The sequence below is a fragment of the Microcebus murinus genome, chromosome 1 (genome assembly GCF_040939455.1).
Source record: "Microcebus murinus isolate Inina chromosome 1, M.murinus_Inina_mat1.0, whole genome shotgun sequence".
NCBI lineage: Eukaryota > Metazoa > Chordata > Mammalia > Primates > Cheirogaleidae > Microcebus > Microcebus murinus.
Genome location: NC_134104.1, coordinates 125183559 through 125204816, shown reverse-complemented (window position 1 = coordinate 125204816; position 21258 = coordinate 125183559). Strand labels below are relative to the sequence as shown.

The window sequence follows — 21258 nt, the reverse complement described above, 5'->3', positions numbered from 1 at the left end:
TGTGCCCTGGCGAAGCAGGAGGCCTGTGTCCCCCTCCTGCCAGCAGCTTTTAGATGACTCAGGGAGATTCCGCGTGCCAGCCCCGGGCAGAGGGACAGGTTCGGCATGAGCGGAAGGCGCAGCCCTCTGGGGGGCTTGGACGTGTGTGCTGTGTCCGGAGGTGAATTGCAGGTGGGTGTCTGGCACAGCAGGTAACGAAAGTGGGCTCCGTTCTTGTTGAACCTCCCCAGTGTCCCCAGCTGAAACCCATGAGTCAGACTTGCCCCTGGTTAGTCTGAGGCCCTGGGTGACCACACGTGGTTGGGACTGTCCTGCCAGACGGTGGGTCAGAAATTTCAGTTATTACAAGGTAGAGAGGATGGTATGACAGAGTCCTGTATGTCCGTCATTGGCTTCTACAGTGACCAGCCCCTGAGCGGTTGTCTGTCACCCCCACCCTTGCTCACCCGCCTCACTCCCAGCTGTGCAGCTGTATGGTGAAGCCAGTAATGGCTTTTTTTTTTTTAATTTTTAAATAGCTTGTCTTTGACCTCAGGGCAGAGCAAATCTGTTTGACCTTGATTTTTCTAGCCCCCTGAGGCTCTTTTGACACTACTGTGACATATTAAAGAGCTGCAAGAGCCACCCACAGACCCGGCAGCCAGCTCTCCTTGTGTCTTACACCTTTTTGCGGTTTTCTAGAAATACACACCATGGATCTCTCATTACAATAAACATTGTTGGGAGAAATAATCAACACAATATCACACGGACAGTGGCTCAGACTGTACACAGTAACCTTTGGAGATGACTGAAAAATGATGTCTGGTATGTTTGACAAAGTCTTAGATGTTTTAAAAAACCGATTCGGAAAAGTTGAGTTGTATAGAAATAATGGAAAATCTCTGTGGCACAAGCTGTAATTAAGTAAAGGTTGATATGGATGAAACTGTTTAATGGATCAAATCTGCTGATTGGAAATAGAAAGGAACTGATCTCATGAAAATAATTTTGACCAAATAAAAACAAAAAGTTAGAAACACGATATGAAAAATAATCAAGGAACTAAAATGGGCTTCATGGAATTCTCTCTACAAAATGCTTTCAAATGAAAATTTATTCTGGGATAATTTGGATTAAAATGTATCCAAAACATCCCCAGGGGCAAAGTGGTGTTATCAAACTGGCAGGTACCTGTCTCTGGCCAGTCTTGAATGAACCCCATTTGGGAGTGCGAGGGGAGTGCCAGGACAGGACGGGCGCCTTTGGAAGGGAGAGGCTCATGTCTACAGCCAGTCCCCCACAGAGGACGGGCAGAAAACCGCAGCTTTAATGAAGCCGAGATGGACACTGTTTTTGTTGTGCACTTGGGTGTTGGTCCTGGCCATCTCTCCCTCGCTGACACCCATGGGGTGGTGGCCATGCTTTCAGAAGCTTTCTGTCTTCCCCATTGGGTTGGAAAGGAATCCGAGACTTACCTTCATGAGCTTCTAGCTGGGGGATGGGCTCATTCCAGCAGTGCCTGCTATATTTGCTGTAAAGAGGCAAAGACAAAACTATATCAAGTTAAAAAGGACAGGCGGCTTCCTGGCGAGTGGTTGCCCCTGTCCAGCCGGGACCTTGGCCTGCCCCTGTGGGGCTGGGATCTGTCCCCTGAGGCTTCCCTCCCTCCAGGGCTCTGCTGCCCCTTGCTGCCTGCAGGCTGGCTGCTGACTTCTTGGAGCAGCCTCTGCTTCCCTGGCTGGTGTCTTTCCAGCCCTCTCTAGAAGAAAGTGGAGCACTCCCCCTCCCAGTCCATGTCCTGGCATCTGGGGGGGTTCCGGGAGCCTTTTACTGCTCCATTGTTGCTGTGGCCAAGTGCTGGGTGGGGGTGGGGGATGGTGTGCACATTGGGGCACTTGTTCCTAAGTAACCACAGGAAGTCTCTTTGGGTTTCAAGGAAGCTGGGAAGCAGGAGGGAAGGCCAGCCCTCAGAGTAGGTGCATGCTTTTAAAAGATGGAGAAATGTTGACTGCCTGGTGCTTCCTGTCTCCTCCCTCCTCCTGGCTCCCCTATGAGTGGGATCCAGGTGGTTCCTTAGAGCAGGCAAGGAAGTGCAGTAGGGTGTAGAAGAAGTTGAGCTCAGAGAAGCACAGGGTGTTTGGGACCAGCTTCTCTAGACTTGCTATATGTACACATACACACGCCGCCCAGGCTGTGGACCAGCTTGGCTCTCATGGCAGCGGGCCCTCCTCCCGGCTCCTCACTCACGCTCTCTGCAAACCTCCCTACCCATCCTGATCCATGTGGCAGTGGCCACCGTGGCCTTGGCTAGTGTAAAGAAGTAGGGCCGGGCTTAGCTTGCCTGATGCTTCTTTGCCAGGAGTTTGCAGCCCCAACAGGTGGCATTTAGTAGAAGTTTGCAATGACAGCTCGGGGCCAGGCTTGAATCTTGACTCCATCCTTGGTAGCACTGTAATCTTGGGCAGGTTATTTAACCCTTCTGAGCTTTAGTCTCCTTTATAAAGTAGGGATGATCATTGGACTGACCTCCTAGGGTTATTTTGAGATTTAAATGAGGTGGTATACTCAGAACATCTTATATATAGACATTATCTGGCACAGAATAAACGCTAAAATAATAACTGCTCTGATTGTTTTGTTCTTTGTAATCATCTGTATCCAGACTTACGGATTTGTTGGGAGTTGGGTACTAGATTAGTCTAGCGGGTGCTCTTCCTGGCTTGGAGCCACCACCTGCTAGAGTGTGGCTGTGGGCACCCTCCTCTTGTCCTGTTTCTGGCGCTAACTGGCTGGTGTGTCAGCGAGAGCCGCATGAGGCGTCAGGAGCCGCAGGCGGGAGGCGGCAGTCCCGGGTACATTCTGAGTTCCCGTCTTGTCCTTGGTGCCTTAGCAGCTCTTCTTGCCGTGTGTTGCTGGCAGGCAGACCGTGCAGTTGTCCAGCAATTTTGTTAATGCCAGAGTCACCCTGGGGGGCAGCCACTGTATGGTGGAGCAGAAATAGCCCCAGACTCTGGTTTTCTAGCTCTGGCGGGCCACTAAATGGCTGTGTGACATCACCTATTTTGAGTCCTTCTTTGAAAAGTGAGGGGCTGGAACTGGGTGGTCTTGAAACGTCCTTCTGCCTGGTACCTTTGCAGACGTCTAGATGCTCTTGTTCCTCCCTGAGAGCAGCTGTGGGCTCGAGTGGGCGCCGGGTCAGAGCGGCGTGGCTGCAGCCTCTCTGCCACCCCCGTCTGCCGATGACACTCTGTGGAACACCCACGCGTTTCTGAGTGCCTCACAGTCACAGCTGGCACAGGCCGGTGTCTGATGAAGGTCATTTATCAAATTCATTCATGAGCAGCCTCTTAAAATTCTCTCCACGGGGCTGTTTCCATGAAAGCTGTTAGTGTCCATGAGTCATGAAGCTATTTAAAACTTTTCCCGTCTTGCGTCTTACACCTCAGACCAAACTAACGCTTTCCACGTCGGCCCTGTTACAAGCAGGGCCTCCCCTCTTCTGTTTGCTTGTTGGGTTTCTCCATTGCGTGCAAACCACCGCGGGACCCGTGCGCTTTATGGAGCCTAGGAGCGTAGCGCCCTTATTCTAACAATGCGTTCATACTCGGGCCTGGGTCCTTTGTTGGGATTTGAAGGTAAATGTTATCAGTGGTGCCAAAGATTTCCAGCTGTTGTCTTTCCTATGATGGTGAGAACCAGGTAGCTGGCGCTCTCTGGGATTGCTGAGTTGGCGTCTGACTTTGGAGGCCATGTGTCCTATGATGACACTGGGAAGCAATCTTGGCACTAGACTCTCCCTAGAAACGTGGGCAGACTCTGGTGCCTCCTGCATCTGCCTGGCCTAGCCTGATACTGGCATCCTCCTCCTTTGAGGAATCTGACAGATAGCTTTTCCCCTCCCTACATTCCCATTGCACTTCCAGCTGCACCACTTGCCATGGTCTGTCTTGTATTAGCGTTTGTAAGGGACGTGTCTGCCTTCCCTTGTTTAGGGGTGGGCCCCCTCCCTGTCAGAGCTTAGCCTCCAGGAAGTATTATACTTAATAATTGTTGAAGGGACTATATCCTGCTGGTGAGGGTACAGTAGGATGCTCCCTTTCCTTGTGTGCTCCTGCCTGGTCCTTTCTCGTGTATCTAGCTTTGGAAAATGTTTTATGAAATGTGATGTCTAGCATGTAGCTCAAAACTTGTAGCCTCTACCCATTACCCAGTTCCAAAGCTGCTTCCACAGTTTTAGGCATTTGGTACAGCAGCTCCCCACTTCTTGCTCCCCACTTCTTGTCTGTGCTTAGTCTACCCAGACTGCTCTATCACAATACCATGGAATGGCTGGCTTCAACAGCAGATGTTTACTGCTCACAGTTCTGGAGGCTGGGAAGTCCAGGATCAAGGTGCCAGCAGGTTCAGTGTCTGGCGAAGATTCTCCTCCTGGCTTTTGGATGGCTGCCTTCTCACTGTGAGCTCACATGGTGTGTCCTTGGTGCGTGTGAAGGGAGAGAGGGTGAGAGTTTACAAGGTCACAAATCCCCTTGTGAGGGTCCCACCCTCATGACTTCATCTAACCCTAATTCCCAAAGACCCCACCTCTTAATGCAATCACATTGGGGGTTGGGCTTCAATAGGTAAATTTTGGGGGGATGTAAACATTCAGTCCATAACAAGAGCCCTCTTGGAAGTCTCACTCTGTGTCCATTTACCTCTCATTAGCTGGTGCTCAGTAACAAGGGCACTAGCTGTGGTGAGGGCCAGCGGCACCTTGCTTCAACCCGAGACCAAGACAGGTCGGAGAGAATAGATGGCGGGTGCAGGACAGGTGTACAACACCTACTTGAGTGAATGAATATGCAGATGAATGATGGAGAGGTGACATCTGGTGTCTGTGGGTTAAGTGTGGAAGGAACACTCATCTTAGTTGGACCTGTGATAGGACAAGGCAACATGTTTCTGATGCCACTGTACGGGAGAGAAGGGATCTTGTGGAAACTTCAGAAACTCTTCAGGACTTTGATGGAGAGCATGTTCTTCTCAAATGCTGCTTCCGATGGGCTTCCTCTTTCCCCTCTTTGCAGAGATCTAGTTCCCTCATTTGGAACTTATCAGGTGCATGGTTGAGGGTGTGAAGAGTTGCTGGGTGGGTTTGTGGTACACCATCCACTTTCTAGAAGGTCCTCACGAGAGCATCTTTTCTTGAACAAAGAATAGGTCCATAATTCAAGCAGGGAGACCTGGGGGAAGAGAGTTTACACTTAAATGTCAATGCATTGAAATACTAAGATTTCTTAAAAACAAATACAAATCCTATTCTGGATGCTGGGATCCTGTGGGATTCATTATTGTCCCCTGGCGTTGGTCTGAAGCCTGGAGGTAGAAGAGGCTATCTATGGGTGGAGGGGGGGGGACTTTAAAGTAGCAGGTCCCGTGATGCCACCCTTTCCCTGTACCTGCCTGGGCAGGTGGACCGGAGTGTTGTCCTCACGGGAAAGAACCACAGATGTGCCTCAGATACGGGGCAGGGAGGGGTGAGTTGCACTGCTGAGGGCACGTTGTACTGTCTCCTTCCTTCTGTTGACTAAGTAAATGAGGCAAAAATCTCAATCAGTGAAGGTTTATTAAGCTAAGATTGCAAGGATCCACCTAGGAAAAACACGAACCACAGACGAGCGGTGGGTGTTTTTCCGAAAGGGAAGTTGGAACCTTCAGCATATTAAAGGCATGCAGAGATATAGAGAGAAGGAACAGGGGAGAGGATGAGGCAAAGTGGTTGCATTCTTATGAGGCCCAGGAAATCTACATTTGACATAAAATAAGGGAGTGAAGGAAGCATCTGTTATGTAGATGTTCTGGGGTAGGTGGAAGCATGTCTGATTCTGTCTCGTCTCCAGTTCTGTCAGCTGTGAGATAGACTTGTAATTCATTCTTATAGTGTGGAATGGGGTAGGCGTTAGCTTTAGGTGCTAGATGTAGGTACAGTTTGCATGTCCTTGCTTATGGAATGTTAGCCAGGAATTTCCTTAATCAGTGATCTGTGCAGCTCTTCACAGGGGCCTGAGGCTTGACCTTGTCTTTTTGCATCAAGAGTTGGGGAGGGGTGGCCCCGAGACATTGATTTTCTTTTTTTATTGAGTCATTTTTTTTTTTTTTTTTTGAGTTAGAGTCTCACTCTGTTGCTAGACAGAGTACCTTGGTGTCAGCCTAGTTCACAGCAACCTCAAACTCCTGGGTTCAAGCAATCCTCCTGCCTCAGCCTCCCAAGTAGCTGGGACTACAGGCATGTGCCACCATGCCTGGCTAACTTTTTGTATACATATTTTTAGTTGGTCAATTAATTTCTTTCTATTTTTAGTAGAGATGGGGTCTCGCTTTTGCTCAGGCTAGTTTCAAACTCCTGACCTCAAGCAATCCGCCCGCCTCGGCCTCCCAGAGTGCTAGGATTACAGGCGTGAGCCGCCTTGCCTGGCCTGATTTTCTTACTGTACTTAGCGAATTGGTGGTCAGCTCTGCAGAGGGTAGGTGTCCCTGTCCTCATTGTGTAGCTGAGCCACACCTGAGTGGACCAGGGGCCATGTGGTGGGTGGCAGCAGGCAAGTCCATGAGCCACTTTGGTTGGAGGCTTAGCCTGGTATTCATTCAAGGCTTCCACTCTTGACTCCTTTTTAGAAGTTTGATCCAAGGCTTTGTCAAATTTCCTGTAGATACTGCGTTTCCTAATATGTTTTCAGAGTCTGAAAGGCTTCCTTCTGACCCACCAGCACCCTGCATTTTCCAATCAGCCCTGTCCTCAGTCCTCCTCCAAGAAGCCTTCCTTGGTCTTCTCTACTGGAAGTCATTTTCCTCCCTCCTGTGGCACTTTCAGATACAGCACCGTGTTACAGACTTCTGAATGTCCTCTCCCTGCCACGTCAGCTCCATGATCAGATTGTCATCTCCTGCAGGGTTGGGTCTGGGGCTGGCACACAGTATGTGGTCACTGAGTGGTGGTAGCCATGAGGTCTCAAAGCTGTTCTTTGCTCTGGAACCGGGTGTGCTCTGAGTTCCTGATTTTTCTCCCTCCCTACTAACCTTCTTTACAAAGCGTCCTCAGCCCTGTGGTTTCTGAACACTTCCTCTGAGTCACATGGGAATTGCTGTGCGGAAGGGTGGAGTCCCTGTTGTTCCCCTCTCTTCTCGAGTCCCAGGGGCTGCCCCAGGGGTGTCCCACCAGGGCTCTGTAACTGAGGTGGGATCTGGCTGACCACGCGTGGGCAGGCGGAATGCTGCCCTTAGTCAGCCAGATCCCCAAGTCCGCTTTTGGCAGTGGCTGGTTTGTGCTCTGGGGGGGGGGGGATATTCAAGGTGAACCTGTAGAGCATGATGACCATAGTGTGTTGCCGATTTTTTCTTTTTGAGACAAGGTCTCACTCTGTAGCCCGGGCTAGAGTGCAGTGGCATCATCATAGCTCACTGCAGCCTCAAACTCCCGGGCTCAAATGATCCTCCTGCCTGAGTAGCTGGAACTACAGGCACATGCCACCATGCCCGACTAATTTTCCTATTTGTTGTAGAGGGTGGAGTCTCACTGAGTGGCTCAGGCTGTCTCAAACTCTTGGCCTCAAGTGGTCCTCCTGCCTCCCAAAGTGCTAGGATTACAGGCATGGGCCATCACGCCCAGCCTCATTGCCGATTTCTGATGCAGTCACACAATTGCAACCATATGGCACACTCTTGGGGTGGGGGGTGGTGTCTGCTGTCCACAAGACATGAATGTGAGTCATCTATGGAATTTTTCTAATAGTCACAGTAAAAAGTAAAAACACAGGTGCAATTAATTTGATCTAAAATGTCATTTCATTATGTAATTGATATAAAAATTATATTTAACATTTTTTTGTACTGTCTTTAAAACTAGGGGTGTTTTACACTCTATTTGGATTAGTCACATTGCAAATGCTCAGTAGCCACACGTGGCTGGTGGCAGCTCTAGACACGTGATCAGCCAAATTTATGTTGATTCTCCTGCTTGATGCTCCTTGAGAGCAGGGACTGTTACAATTAGGTCCCTCCCTTCACATGCCTGGTGCCATCCTTGGCCCGGTGCTGGTGTCAGTGCCTGTGATTGAGCGGGGCACTGTCTGGCAGGCTGACAGTGCTGGGCTGGGACTCACATTGCCTGGAGTCTGGTCACAGCTCTGCTCCTAACCAGATCTGTGATCTTGGGGAAGGCTCTGGACTCCCAGCCTCAGTTTCCTTTCTGGAAGATGAAGCTTTTGGACCCCCGGGGTCCTTTCTGGTTGTGACATGCCCTGAATCGAGCCACAGATGTGGGCAGGGAAGGTGTCAGGACCACTGTCTCCACCTTGGTCTCGTTAGGGAGCCAGGGCTTCTGAGAAAGGCCATGTGATGTCCCCATCCCACGAGGGGCTGGTGGTGGCGTCTGATCCTGACCTAGGGCTGACAAGTTTATCTGACCCGCTGGGTCCTGGACTGGAGAGTTGTTTGCTCACTGATCCGGTGCCCCATCCGGCATTTACAAGGACCTACAGGGGCCAGGCCTTTTCCGGGAGTGGAGAGACAGATGTGAGCATGTCCCAGGCCTTGGAATGCTCATTTCTTGAAAGGTGCTATGGGCCCCGGGCAGCTGCTGCCATTTCCTAAGGCCTCACGAGGGATCTTTCTCTTGCAGGCTCAACTGGAAGCGCAGAAAGCCACTCAGGACTTCCAGAGGGCCACCGAGGTGCTCCGTGCTGCCAAGGAGACCATCTCCCTGGCCGAGCAGCGGCTGCTGGAGGATGACAAGCGGCAGTTCGACTCGGCCTGGCAGGAGATGCTGAATCACGCCACTCAGAGGGTATGAGTCACACGCAGCGGGTGTGCACGCTGAGGGGAGTGTCTGCGTTTGTGTACACGCGTGGGTGGCGGGTCCCCTCAAGCAGAGGTAACAGACTCGACTCCCAGGTGGGTTGCCTAAAAACACTCTGAAAGTCACAGGTTGCCACCTGCATGTGGCCTTTTGGCTGGGCCTGGCACTAAGCCGTGCTCAGGGATGACAGTCACCCAGTGACAGGTAGAGCTGCTTGGCATCAGCAGCTCCAGCTAAGGGCCTGGACAGAGGGGTGATGTGGGCCTGGGGCCTGCCAGGGGTCTTGGTGACGCCCTTGAGAGTCTGCCTGTGGGCTGAAATGGAAAATGTAGGCGTTAATGCTGGTAGCAACCTCGATTTTCAATGTGTCTCCTGTCACAGTGGCTCAGGTCCTAGGGGATGTCATAATTCAAGATGACCTTGTGCTTCCTTAAATAGAAAGCCTGGCACACAAATGATTTGGAGTCAAATCTGTGTTGACTTTATACCACCTCTCCCTGAAGCCTGAGGTTCTTCTGGCCGGGCTGTATGTATGGTCTTGAGCCTCCTGCCCCCTAGTGGGTGTGTGGACTGGGACCAGCTTTTCTGGGTCATCTCATGAGAAATGGAAGGGGAAGTTGGAAATCTTGGAAATTTACAAGCTAAAGCCTGGTAGGAAAAGGACAAGAAAAAGGAGAGTCCTTTTTTCCAAGACAAAAGGAAAGATGAAGCCACCCTTTCTTTTTGCCCTCCCTGCACACCAGCTAGAGAAATTCTTATCAGCCTATAAGAAGTCATTTCCAACAACATTTAATCAGTTCTTTAAAGATGAACAAAACATGTTTCTGCTTTGGATATCTTTTTTTTTTTTAAGTCCTGGAGCCTTAGTGGATGGTGGGGGACCTCTCAAGGAGTGGTGTCCCCAGGGGCTCCACATCACACAACCCAGGGCACCATTCGCACGACAGTCTTTGGGAATAGTGCCTTGTGGAGTTGTGCAGTGCACAACCTGTGGGGCTGTACAGGATGGCTCTGGACTCCTGAGATCGTGTAGGCCTTCATAGGGGCCTGGGAGGGTCAGCCGATATGTGCCCTCTCTGGCCACCGAAAGAAAGGGCCCAGTCATTTGGTTTTCTTGATCATGGCGGCATCTTCTGTAGATTAGCCAGGCGTTCTGGGTCACAGGCCAGGATTTCCACATTGGGGCTGGTATTGCTCTTCCCAGATTCCTTCAGAGTAGAATAGATTAGAAATGCTTCTCGTTGAACTGCTGAGTTCAAAACTGACACAAGCAAGACACGAAGCCTGTGGCAAAGCTTTCCCCTCCTGTCCCTGCATCATTCAGAAACTCAGACTACAGGAGGTGCTCTCTGATTGTGGATGACACAGAATGTAGTTCTTCCTCTGGGACAGACACTCATGTATTTGGCTTTGAACCAGCACCAGGTATCTGAGAACTCTCTTCATTTAGCATGTCTCCCAGTGGGGCTCATGCTGACCATTCCCACACCCCACAGCACGTTCTGCTTGCTGAAAGCTGCTTGACGAAGGGCCTAATGTCCCTGCCCTGTCTGGCTTCTGGATATTCTAGGAAGCTTGTTTCTTTAGGAGAAGGGAGCTTCATCTCCCTCTTCTTTCAAAGAAAGTGAAGTGTTACTGTCTTGAAGAAATGGCAGTGGCACCAGTTTGGGACACATGGTCCCTCTAGGCACAGCGGAAGAACACTGGCGTCCTACGTTACTTGCCTGAGGCCATCTATGGGGCTCCTCCCCTTTCCAGCTCACTTCCCGTGGGGACATTGAGCAGCTACCTTTGAAGTCATGCTTGAAGCCAGTAATACTAGGAGAGGTCAGGAGTCCTGGCGTGCTCTGTTAGGCCACACACAATAGCTCAGGCAGGGACAAGGGAGCAGTTCTCTGCGCGGTGCTGGGGTTGCGGAGGGCTCTGGCAGACACGCACAGTGTGAGGCAGGCAGAGCTGCCACGCCTGCAGTTGAGTGGCCTCCTGAGGGCACAGGGCCCAGGTCCCTGCTGCTCCCCAGTGGGAAAGTGTTGGCTTTTTATCCTAAGGGAGAGAGAAGGGCTGGCATCCTGGGAGGGAAGAGTGGCTTTTCTGATGGCTGCTGAAAGAGCTCAGATAGAGGAAGAGGGTAACTTGACTTGGAAAGGGAGAGGTACCAAGTGCTCGTGAGCCGGTAGCAGGTGGCTGCCGGAGAGGACAGGGCGTGGAGTCAGCCCCTTTTCCTGCTCCTGCGGTGGGTGCGAGCTGGGTGGCAGGTGTGGAGCTGCTCAGGGCAGCCCCCTTGATGTCGGTGGGCTCACACCACCCCCCTTCCCCACGGTGGTGAGAAGCGCCTTCTTGGGGCCCACTGGCCCAGGGACGTGGTAAGAATCAGCAAGGAGCTGGTCAAGGTTCTGAGGACACAGCGACACTGCCTTCCCTGGGCAGAGGAGGACCCTGATCTTAGTTCTGTGGTGTTGGGAAGAAATGTCATGAATGTAACTGAGGGTGGAAAGCCGGTGGATGTCCTCTGGTCGGGTCAGGTCAGGTCATTCTTCTGGCGTGAGACCCAGTGAGGAGGCTGTGCTCAGCCAGGCTGGCACACCCGTTCTGTACCCAAGTGGTACCCAGGAAAGAAGGTGCTACTGATATTTTCTGTGGGCTGTCATGAGCAGGAGCCGGGGCTGAGCCCATGCTCCCTGGGCCGTCAGGACCTGGCTGCTCTGGGGTTTCTGGGAGGGGGTGGTGGTTCCAGTCTGCCACACCTGTCCCTGTGCCGCCTTACTCCTCCCTTGCCCTACCCCCATACCAATGCCTGGTCTCTAGGCTGCAGGTGGAAGAGTTCTTTGTTTACCTAGGAGACATCACCAAGGCAAAATGCTTGGTGGCCTTCTCCCTTGAGGCAGGAAGCTGAATGTGTGTGTGTTTGTGTAGGGGTCTCTTCCAAGATTTGGAGGTTGTGTGTACATGTGAGGAAGGGTAGACTGGGACAGGATATGGTGACATGGCCTGATATGAGTGAGGCAGGGCATAGTGAAGTACTGGCCACCTCCTCAGTCTGTTGCCAAGTGCATGAAGCTTTCACAGTGTTTCGTTTTAGAAAGCCTTTGCAGCCCAGGGGCCGAGATAGAATGCGAGGGCCCGAGTGCAGCTAGTGAGAACCCTGTTTCTTGCAGAGGACTGTTTCTGTACAGGAGCCTCAATTTACAGCTTTTATGAATCAGAGTCTATTTAAAATGCATTCAGGCAACTTCTTAAATGTGAACCTTGCACTGGATCCTTTTGTAATGGGACAGATCACCTCCACTATGTGGTCTTTGTCTGTCTGATAAGCTTGGGGTTTCCAGTTTTCATAAAGGTAAGACCAGTAAATCATTAAAGCTTAAGACTTAAGTCTGAGGAGTTACTGCTGTTTCCCCAAATGTCAGGCATGAGATATTTTTTTAGCACATTTTGTTTCCTTGTGGAAATGACAGAAGCAAAGAGAAAGGATTCTCCCAGCCCTTTGGCTCTTGCTCCAGAAGTCATTTTAGCAAGTATGTCACCTCATGCCCGCTGAGCTCTGTTCCCTCCTACTTTTCTTCTCTTTGTTTTTATTATTTTAAAAACTATCCCAAGCATTGATACCTTTGTTAAAAGATATGCATTGAACTTCTTAAAAGTACATAATTGTGATACAATTATAAAATGTTCTTGTGTCAAAAGATTTTATTTAACTCATTAAGGGGGAGGGAACCAATAAGATGTTATAACAATTCTTGAGAATATTGGATTCTTAAAAGAATTAAAAAAAAAACACAGAAAATCAGGAATGCTGAAATGCATATATAAACAAATGTCAAGTTGGTCATTATAGGGCAGTCAGTAATCAATTACATCTCTACCAGGACATAATTCAGTTTCATTTCTCTGGGTAAGAATCATTTGTATTACTGTCAGGGTTATAAAATAGCCCCAAGACAAAGTCAGATATAACCTGGAAGGGTACCCTAGACAGGACACTTTGTAATTTTATGCCCATATCAAAGTCTTTCATAATTTTTCCTGACATCTTTAATCCATATTATAAGTAATAAATGAGTGAATAAACTATCCTAGAGCTGACTGTGGCCATTGTCTGGAGAAAATGGTAAGATGTTAGCAACCTCTTTCTGTGAGCTTCACCTTTTAACCTTGAGTGAAAGAGATAGTTGTGCCCTCCTGAAATTGTCCTGCTGTAGTCCCAGAGTGTGGATCAGTAACTGGGCCCTCGGGGCTCCTCTCTGGTGCTCCTCAGGTAAAACAGAATAGTCCTTTAGCCTAACCTCACTCCTGTCTTTCCGGTTCATTTTATGATGCTGTGTGAGTTGCAGGTAGAAGATGGGGAAGGAAATTGCAAATTGCTTATGTGGCCTAAACTGTCATTTATTGCCTTTCTCTTTCCTCAATGCAGCCCATGTTCTCACGCCTTTCTTTGGGTTAGCAAGGAGAGAACTAGCATTGCCCATGGCTCTGAGAATGTGCCTTTGAGCTGCTTTGTTTTTGGCCATTGAGGGCCCTTAATTGTTGGTTCTTAAATTCATTTTTATCAACAGGCTTAACAAAATATTCCCACCAGAACTCTGACTAGTCTCCTGGTAATGAATTTTTGTGACCTTCTTGTGACCCCCAAAACTGGAATGACTTTTTTTTAAAGAGATGGGGTCTTGTTCTGTCTCCCAGGCTGGAGTGCAGTGGTGCAGTCTTAGCTCACAGCAGCCTCAAAACACCTGGGCTCAAGTTATCCTCCTGTCTCAGCCTGCTGAGTAGCTGGGACTACAGGCATGCACCACCATGCCTGGCTAATTTTTCTTAATTTTTTTTTTTTTCAGAGACGAAGTCTCCCTATATTGCCCAGATTGGTCTTGAACCTTTGGCTTCAAGTGATCCTCCCACCTCACACTTCCAAGTTGCTAGGATTACAGGCATGAACCACTGCCCCTGGCTCTGAATGACTGGGTTTTGACTGGGTTTTAATTTAATTCTTTAAAGTTTGACTCTTCTGGATCCTGGATTCTTGTATGTGCAGCCAGCTAATTCAGGATATTTGGGAAAGGACCAAACAGCTAAAATCAGGATTGCCTCGTTGGCTTGACTGCTGTTGTGCCTGGCGTTGCTAGTTCTTAGTTTTGCTATTCTTCCAGTTCCTTGACGTCTCTTCAGTTCCCAGTGGTGCTCTCTGGCCCTTTGCCTGTGTGTCAGGCCTTTGCTCCAAGAAGGAAGCAGAAGGACTTGAAAGTGGCTCTTAGAGCCAGGGGGCCTGAGCAGAAGAAGGTAACATTGGTTGAATCAGAAAACATTACAGATTTTTCTGATTTTTGTTTTTCCATTTTTTTCCCCAGTCATTGCCAGAGCAATTTCAATCTTCTCTGTCTGACAGGGCTTTTTCAAAATAGACCAATAGGGCAGGGCATAGTGGCTCATGCCTGTAATCCTAGTACTCCGGGAGGCCGAGGTGGGAGGATCGCTTGAAGTCTGGAGTTCGAGACCAGACTGAGCAACAGCAAGATCCCATCTCTATTAAAAATAGAAAAATTAGGCCGGGCGCGGTGGCTCACGCCTGTAATCCTAGCTCTTGGGAGGCCGAGGCGGGCGGATTGCTCAAGGTCAGGAGTTCAAAACCAGCCTGAGCAAGAGCGAGACCCCATCTCTACTATAAATAGAAAGAAATTAATTGGCCAACTGATATATATATAAAAAATTAGCCGGGCATGGTGGCTCATGCCTGTAGTCCCAGCTACTCGGGAGGCTGAGGCAGAAGGATCGCTTGAGCCCAGGAGTTTGAGGTTGCTGTGAGCTAGGCTGACGCCACGGCACTCACTCTAGCCTGGACAAAAAAGTGAGACTCTGTCTCAAAAAAAAAAAAAAAAAAGGGAAAAAAAAAAATAGAAAAATTACCTGGTTTGGTGGTGCATGCCTGTAGTCCCAGCTATTCGGGAGGCTGAGGCAGGAGGATGGCTTGAGCCCAGGAGGTTGAGGTTGCAGTGAGCTATGATGACACCACTGCACTCTACCCAGGGCAACAGAGCGAGACTCTGTCTTGGGGGAAAAAAAAAGAAAAATAAAATCAATAGGAAAAAATAATACAATTTTATTAGGAAGTTAGTTTATTCTTAGTCTGCTCACTGATTTCCTCAAAAAATATTTTCTAAAAAAATGATACAAGTAATACCCCCAACCAGGAGCTGTCCTGGGCTGATCTCTGCTATTGTTTGAAGGTCATGGAGGCGGAGCAGACCAAGACAAGGAGCGAGCTGGTGCATAAGGAGACAGCGGCCAGGTACAATGCTGCTATGGGCCGCATGCGGCAGCTGGAGAAGAAACTCAAGAGAGCCATCAACAAGTCCAAGTAAGTCTGGGCGCAGCCCCCGGTGGGGCCCTGTGGTTGTCCTCTGCCGCATCTTCTCAACCTTTCGTGTGTCATATGCTTAAGCACCAGCCCGAGCAAGCCTTTAACTTAGACCCTGGGGCCTCACCGGAGCCCTCTGCCCTCCCCAGAGGCAGAGGATGGTGAGGGGTGGGCTGCTCTAGATATGACTGCCTTGGGGGATACAAAAGCATGAATTTCAAAAGCAAACTGTTCTTTTTTTTGGGACAGTCTCTCTCAGTCACCCAGGTTACAGTGCTGTGGTGTCAGCCTAGCTCACAGCAACCTCAAACTCCTGGGCTCAAGTAATCCTCCTGCCTCAGCCTCCCAAGCATCTGGGACTACAGGTGCATGCCACCACACCTGGCTAAATTTTTGTTTCTATCTTTAGTTGCCTGGCTAATTTTTTTCTATTTTTAGTAGAGACGGGTCTCGCTCTTGCTCAGGCTTGTCTCAAACTCCCGAGCTCAAGCGATCCTCCTCCTCAGCTGGGATTAAAGGCATGAGCCACTACGCCTGGCCAAAAGCAAACTGCTAAAGGGCCCATTGCCTGGGATCTAGGAAACTCAGGTTGTACCCTTGGCTCTGTGGCTGACAGAGCCTGTCCCTCAGTTTACCTATCAGCACAGGGGAGATGACCTGTGTTCACAGGACACATGTTCCCTGCGGATCAAGAGCTGATGAAATGCTGTAAGACTGGTTTTAATAGTTTTTTTCAATTCTTTTCTCACTATCACTTTCTATATTTTTATATAATAATGATCCTGGTAGGCAACACAGCTGTGTCTCTTGGTTGTGGATAAGCCCCCTAATTCATTCCCAATTGTTGGGCCTCTAAGCAAAAGGAGTAGGACTTGGGATGGCCTAGACCCAACAGCCAAAGACAGGCTTAGAGCAGAATGTGTGTTCAGGGCTACTGAATGCCTGTCCTTGGGGCAGTAGATGCCAGTCCTAGCTGGTCAACTGGAAGTTTGGCAGATGGCCAGCCCTCCACCAGTTGAGGGGAAGGTGCTAGCACAATGGGAAAGAGGATCTGTGAAGTATTTCATCCTCCCCTGGTCTCTACTACCCTGGCACCTTCCCCTGGGCTTGTCTTCGATTCCTACCTGCTCCCTTCCACATACATGTGAACATACCACTGCAGAATAACGTCTAATCATTTGCTACTGCACTTAATTGGTACATTTTTGTTTTGACTTGGTTTTTGGTGTGTGTGTCAGGGCTGACCTGTTGAAAGCCAATTACAGATATATGTGTACGTGGCAATTTTCTTGATGAGGGGAGGGTTGCTGTAGTACCTGGGTCTGCCCTGGGCAAGCAAAGACATCAACTGTATGGCAATACCTGAGGGAGCTGGAGGAGCAGCTTTGGATGCTGCTTCCTTTGGTATCAATGTGTTGGATCTTTTCTCAAAAGTTCCCAACCCACCTGCACACATATCACATATACATTGCTCATGAATTAACCTGTTTAAGAAAATGAATCCTGTGACTGTACTCTGCCAGCCTTATAGTGCTTGAGAAGAATGTAGGGACAGATCCCAAAGCGGGTGGCTCCTGTCTAGCTACAGGATAAAATGTAGAACTGTGCATTCCATGGACTGGCTTCCAGGCCTCCTCCATGCCCACCCTGCCTCTCTAACCCTCACTTTGGTCACACTCTGCTTCCTGTTCTCCATCCTTGGCGTGGGTGCTCACGTTCCTTTTGCCTGGACACCTTCCCTTTGCTCTCCCAAGCCCACTCACGCTCTCCACACCCTGAGCAGGCTGATGGCCACTCCTTTTGGTCGCGAGAGAGCCTGCACACCCCATTCTTTTCCCATGTCTCAGATCTTCCATACCCATCAATGGTAGTCTCCTAAGGTCCTTGTCATCCATCTGGATCCTCAAGATGCAGGATTGGGAAGATTTGTGGAGGATGGACAGCTCAATAAAGCATTGGATTACTCTTAATAAGGCATCCTCAAACTATGGCTCGCGGGCCACACGTGGGTGTTTTTGCCTGTTTGTTTTTTTACTTCAAAATAAGATATGTGCAGTGTGCATAGGAATTTGTTCATAGTTTTTTTTTAAACTATGGTCTGGCCCTCCAATGATCTGAGGGACAGTGAACTGGCCCCGTTTAAAAAGTTTGAGGACCCCTGCTCTTAATGCGCAGAAACCCAAGTTCCTGCAGAGAACCAGGCTCTTCTGGCTGACCCAGAACCCAGGCCACTGGTAGGATGTTGGCATTTCTTGTCCTCTCTCTTGCCCATGATGTGGCTGGGTCTGCCGACAGTCTAATGCCTCCAGTCCTGGACAAAGTCCAGGAGGGTCGACTTGAGACCCCTCATCATGGTGGCCCTGCTGACCTCAGTGATGGGAATAGTGCTGTTCTTCCCAGTCAACCTCAGCAGAGGCGAGGGGTTTCAGCATCCTCTTCTCCAGCCTTATCTGCTCCTCATCGTCAGAAAGCAGACCTGGCCGCCTTCCTTGCTGGACATACCGTTTGGCCCTAAACAGCCTCCCCAAAGAGGGAAGTGAATGAGGGTGCAGGGTGCCCAGGATACGTGTGCGCATGTGTGGGTTCCCCGTGTCTGGAGATAGGCCTCTTGTCAGCACAGCCCCAGGTGAGCTCAGCTGCTGTTTGGTGTCTGTCAGGCCCCATAGCTGGGAGCATCACCTTCACCTCATGTCCTCGGCAGTGTTATTAAATCCTGGACGGATGACCTGGCCAGCTGTGGCTAATGCCTCTCATTCATCTTGTGGAGTCTTTTGTATGGTCATTGTATCATGTTACTCATGGCTTTCCTTCCTGTCTTTTGCAGGCCTTATTTTGAACTCAAGGCAAAGTACTACGTGCAGCTCGAGGTATGTGTGACTTTGGCTTTGTTTGCTGATAGGATTTTTCTGTACTCAAAGCTCCACTTTTCTGTGATAGCAGGTTTTCAAATGGCCCATTTGCTACAAGGGAGAGTGGAGAGATACATTCTTTACTGAGTTTTCAGACTTTAAAATGGTCTTGGTTGGGTCTTCAGTGGTCTCTGAACCTCTCAAATGCTGCCATTCGGCTTTTGTATTGTACTAGAGTGCAGTGATCTCACAGCTTGCTCCTGGGACCAGCAGCATCTGCACCACCTGGAAAACTTGATAGAAATGCAAATGCCCAGGTCCCACCCTACACCTACTCACAAGCTCTGTGGTTAAAATCTAGCAATCTGAGCTTTATAACAAGCACTCCAGGGGATTCTGATGCAAGCTCAAGTTTGAGAACCACTGTACTGGGGACCAAGAAGCTAGACTGTGAGACTTTGAGGTGTTTGGTTATTTTTTTCCCTGATGGGGTTTATTCCACCAGTGAGAGTTCCTGGATATTAGAGCTTGTCACCTGGATGTGAGTGGGGGTGGTGGTAGTGGCTGGTTTTATGTCTGGTGAATGGATAGCTGTACTCAGTTATCAGGTCCTCAGTCAAGGCTTGGGAAATTCTTTGTGGTAGAAGGATGGGCAGAAAATGTACTTGAATCTAGCATTCAGAAAGCATTTCAAGGCAAGCAGGGGCAGTCTTCACTTACTGAGTCTCCTGTTCTGACCAGCAACTGAAGAAGACCGTGGATGACCTGCAGGCCAAACTGACCCTGGCAAAAGGCGAGTACAAGACGGCCCTGAAGAACCTGGAGATGATCTCGGATGAGATCCATGAGCGGCGGCGCTCCAGTGCCATGGGACCTCGGGGCTGCGGCGTTGGGGCCGAGGGCAGTAGCACATCTGTGGAGGACCTGTCAGGGAGCAAGCCCGAGCCAGATACCGTTTCTGGTGAGTTGGGGGTTCCATGGGCAGGTGGGGAGATCATACAGCTTGTGCGATCTGCTTCCAGGGCTGTCTTGTCCCAGTGTCTCCACCCTCTGGTCATCACTGAAGGGTCTCGGAGAGTTAGGGAGGCCTGAGGGTTATTTCTGGTGACTTCCTATGTTTTATGGAACACCGTGGTCATCAGTCAGGATTCTGTGTAATTTTGGGAAATGTTACACTTTGACCCTTGAGACTCAAAGGTACACATGGGAATGTTCAGGGCTCTGAGAAGTTATCTAAGAATAGGGATTTTGGAATCATATTGATTCAAATCCAGCCTTTCACATCATTGCTAGTACATGGCGTGGGCAAGGTCTTAACTTTATATTTCATTTTTTTTTTTTCACTTGTAAAATGGTAGTACCTTCTATATACTATCCCTTTTGTAGAGTGGTGGTTAGGATTATATGAAACAACGCCTGGCACCCAGTAAGCAGTCAGCAAATGGTGGCTCTCACTGGTGTCTGACCACAGAGACCTTTTTTTCCCAGGACCACCATCCCCCTGGAAACTGATAAGAGGTTTGACTTCTGTTATGTTAATCAAGAAAACTCCTACAACACTATCTTTGCATATTTCCGTTTCCTTTTCTGTGGAATAATCCCTGTTGGCTCTTTCCCAGGTTCCTTCCTCAGTTCTTTAATTCCATCCAATGTTTAGGTGCCAGGTCCAAGGAAAAGGAAATTATAATTTAAGCAACAGCTATGTGTGAATTACTTTATTATATAACATCATATAAACCCTGTGTGGATAGGATCATGTAGCTCAGAGATGAGTAACTTGACCCAAGGACACAGCAAGTAGTGGAGTTAGGATCTGAATTCTGTCCTCAACGTTACAGAACTTATCATTTGTAACAATCCTCTATTGAATGCTATAAGGCTGTTTTTAAAGATGAAGGGAGGAGGAAAGATCTAATAAGTGGGATTGTATGTAGGCTGAGGGAAAATCACTAAAGTCTGAAGAGGTTTTGAAACCTTGGGAATATTCAGGTCCACAAAATAAGGCACAAGCTGCAGACCACTGTAAAGGACTTTTGTTCTTTTGCAGCAAATAGTGATCTAGGTAGATTCTGAGTGTGTTTTATGAGATCAGAAGTTACTTGGAAGGTTAAAAAAGGTCCCAACGGCAGGGCTGTTTCTTCCAGCAACTTTTGCTTCTATTGCCTTGGAAGAAAGCAGCCCATCAGTCTGACTGGCTTTGTTTGGGATACGTTACAGAGGGCCAGCACCTTTTCCTGTGCATGTGTGTCAGGCGAACGTGATAACCACTACACTACAGAAACCTTCCTGTGCACATGTGAATCTGTTGGAGTTAATGAGGTGAAGAGGTCCTGATCTATGGCTGAATTCATCTTCATCTTTAGGCAGTGCCTAATGACACTGATTTCTAGGCGGGAGTTGTAAGGTTATTTTAACACACAGATATCCATGGGATATGACTGCCAGCTACTTCCCTTCAAGCTGCTTTAGAGGCTGGACCTTCAGGCTTGGGACATCACACTCCTTTATCAGGTGCCCACAATGGCAGAAATTCTGCAGTCCCCATGCTGTGTCCAGCAGCCTGACAGCAGCAAACACTTTTGGAGGTGTCTGAGGAGCGAGGTGAGGGTCAGACCCCACATGACTGGTGTTCTCTCTCGTCCTAGTGGCCTCGGAGGCCTTTGAAGATGACAACTGTAGCAACTTTGTGTCCGAAGATGACTCAGAAACCCAGTCTGTGTCCAGCTTCAGTTCAGGACCAACGAGCCCGTCTGAGATGCCTGACCAGTTCCCTGCAGCTGTGAGGCCTGGCAGCCTGGATCTGCCCAGCCCTGTTTCCCTGTCGGAGTTTGGGATGATTTTCCCAGTGTTGGGCCCTCGAAGTGAATGCAGTGGGGCCTCCTCCCCCGAATGTGAGGTGGAACGAGGTGAGTTGCAGTCCTCTGTCCCTGTCCCAGATGACACACTGCTTTTGCAGCCTGATCTTTGTACTGTTGTGTGCCTTTGCGAGGTTGCTGTGCCCCGAGAGCTGCATTACTGGGTCTCTGTATATGTGCCGTTGGTGTTACTGAGGCTGTTTCCAAGTGCTGTTCTGGGGGCTCCTGGGCTCTACTCAGCTTCTATAAAGTAGAACTTAGGTCCTGTGTCTCTCATCAGAATAGACCTCTTGGCAAACACTAGAGAGTTTTGTCTCCCAGCTATAAAATGAGCATGACACGCTTCATCTCTAAAGATAAGGAATATATAAAATACCGTAAGGAATGAAA

At 49.2% G+C, this 21258-nt stretch overlaps 1 protein-coding gene across 1 annotated transcript in view; it reads left to right on the top strand.

Annotated features, from left to right (window-relative positions):
• The window catches only part of SH3BP5 (SH3 domain binding protein 5), a 75114-nt gene that overhangs the window by 52217 nt on the left and 1639 nt on the right, over positions 1-21258 (top strand). The window contains exons 4-8 of the mRNA XM_012766928.3: positions 8642-8806; positions 15034-15164; positions 17989-18031; positions 18755-18974; positions 20659-20919. Coding sequence (XP_012622382.1) covers positions 8642-8806; positions 15034-15164; positions 17989-18031; positions 18755-18974; positions 20659-20919 — 820 coding nt within the window. The remainder of the gene's footprint in view (positions 1-8641; positions 8807-15033; positions 15165-17988; positions 18032-18754; positions 18975-20658; positions 20920-21258) is intronic.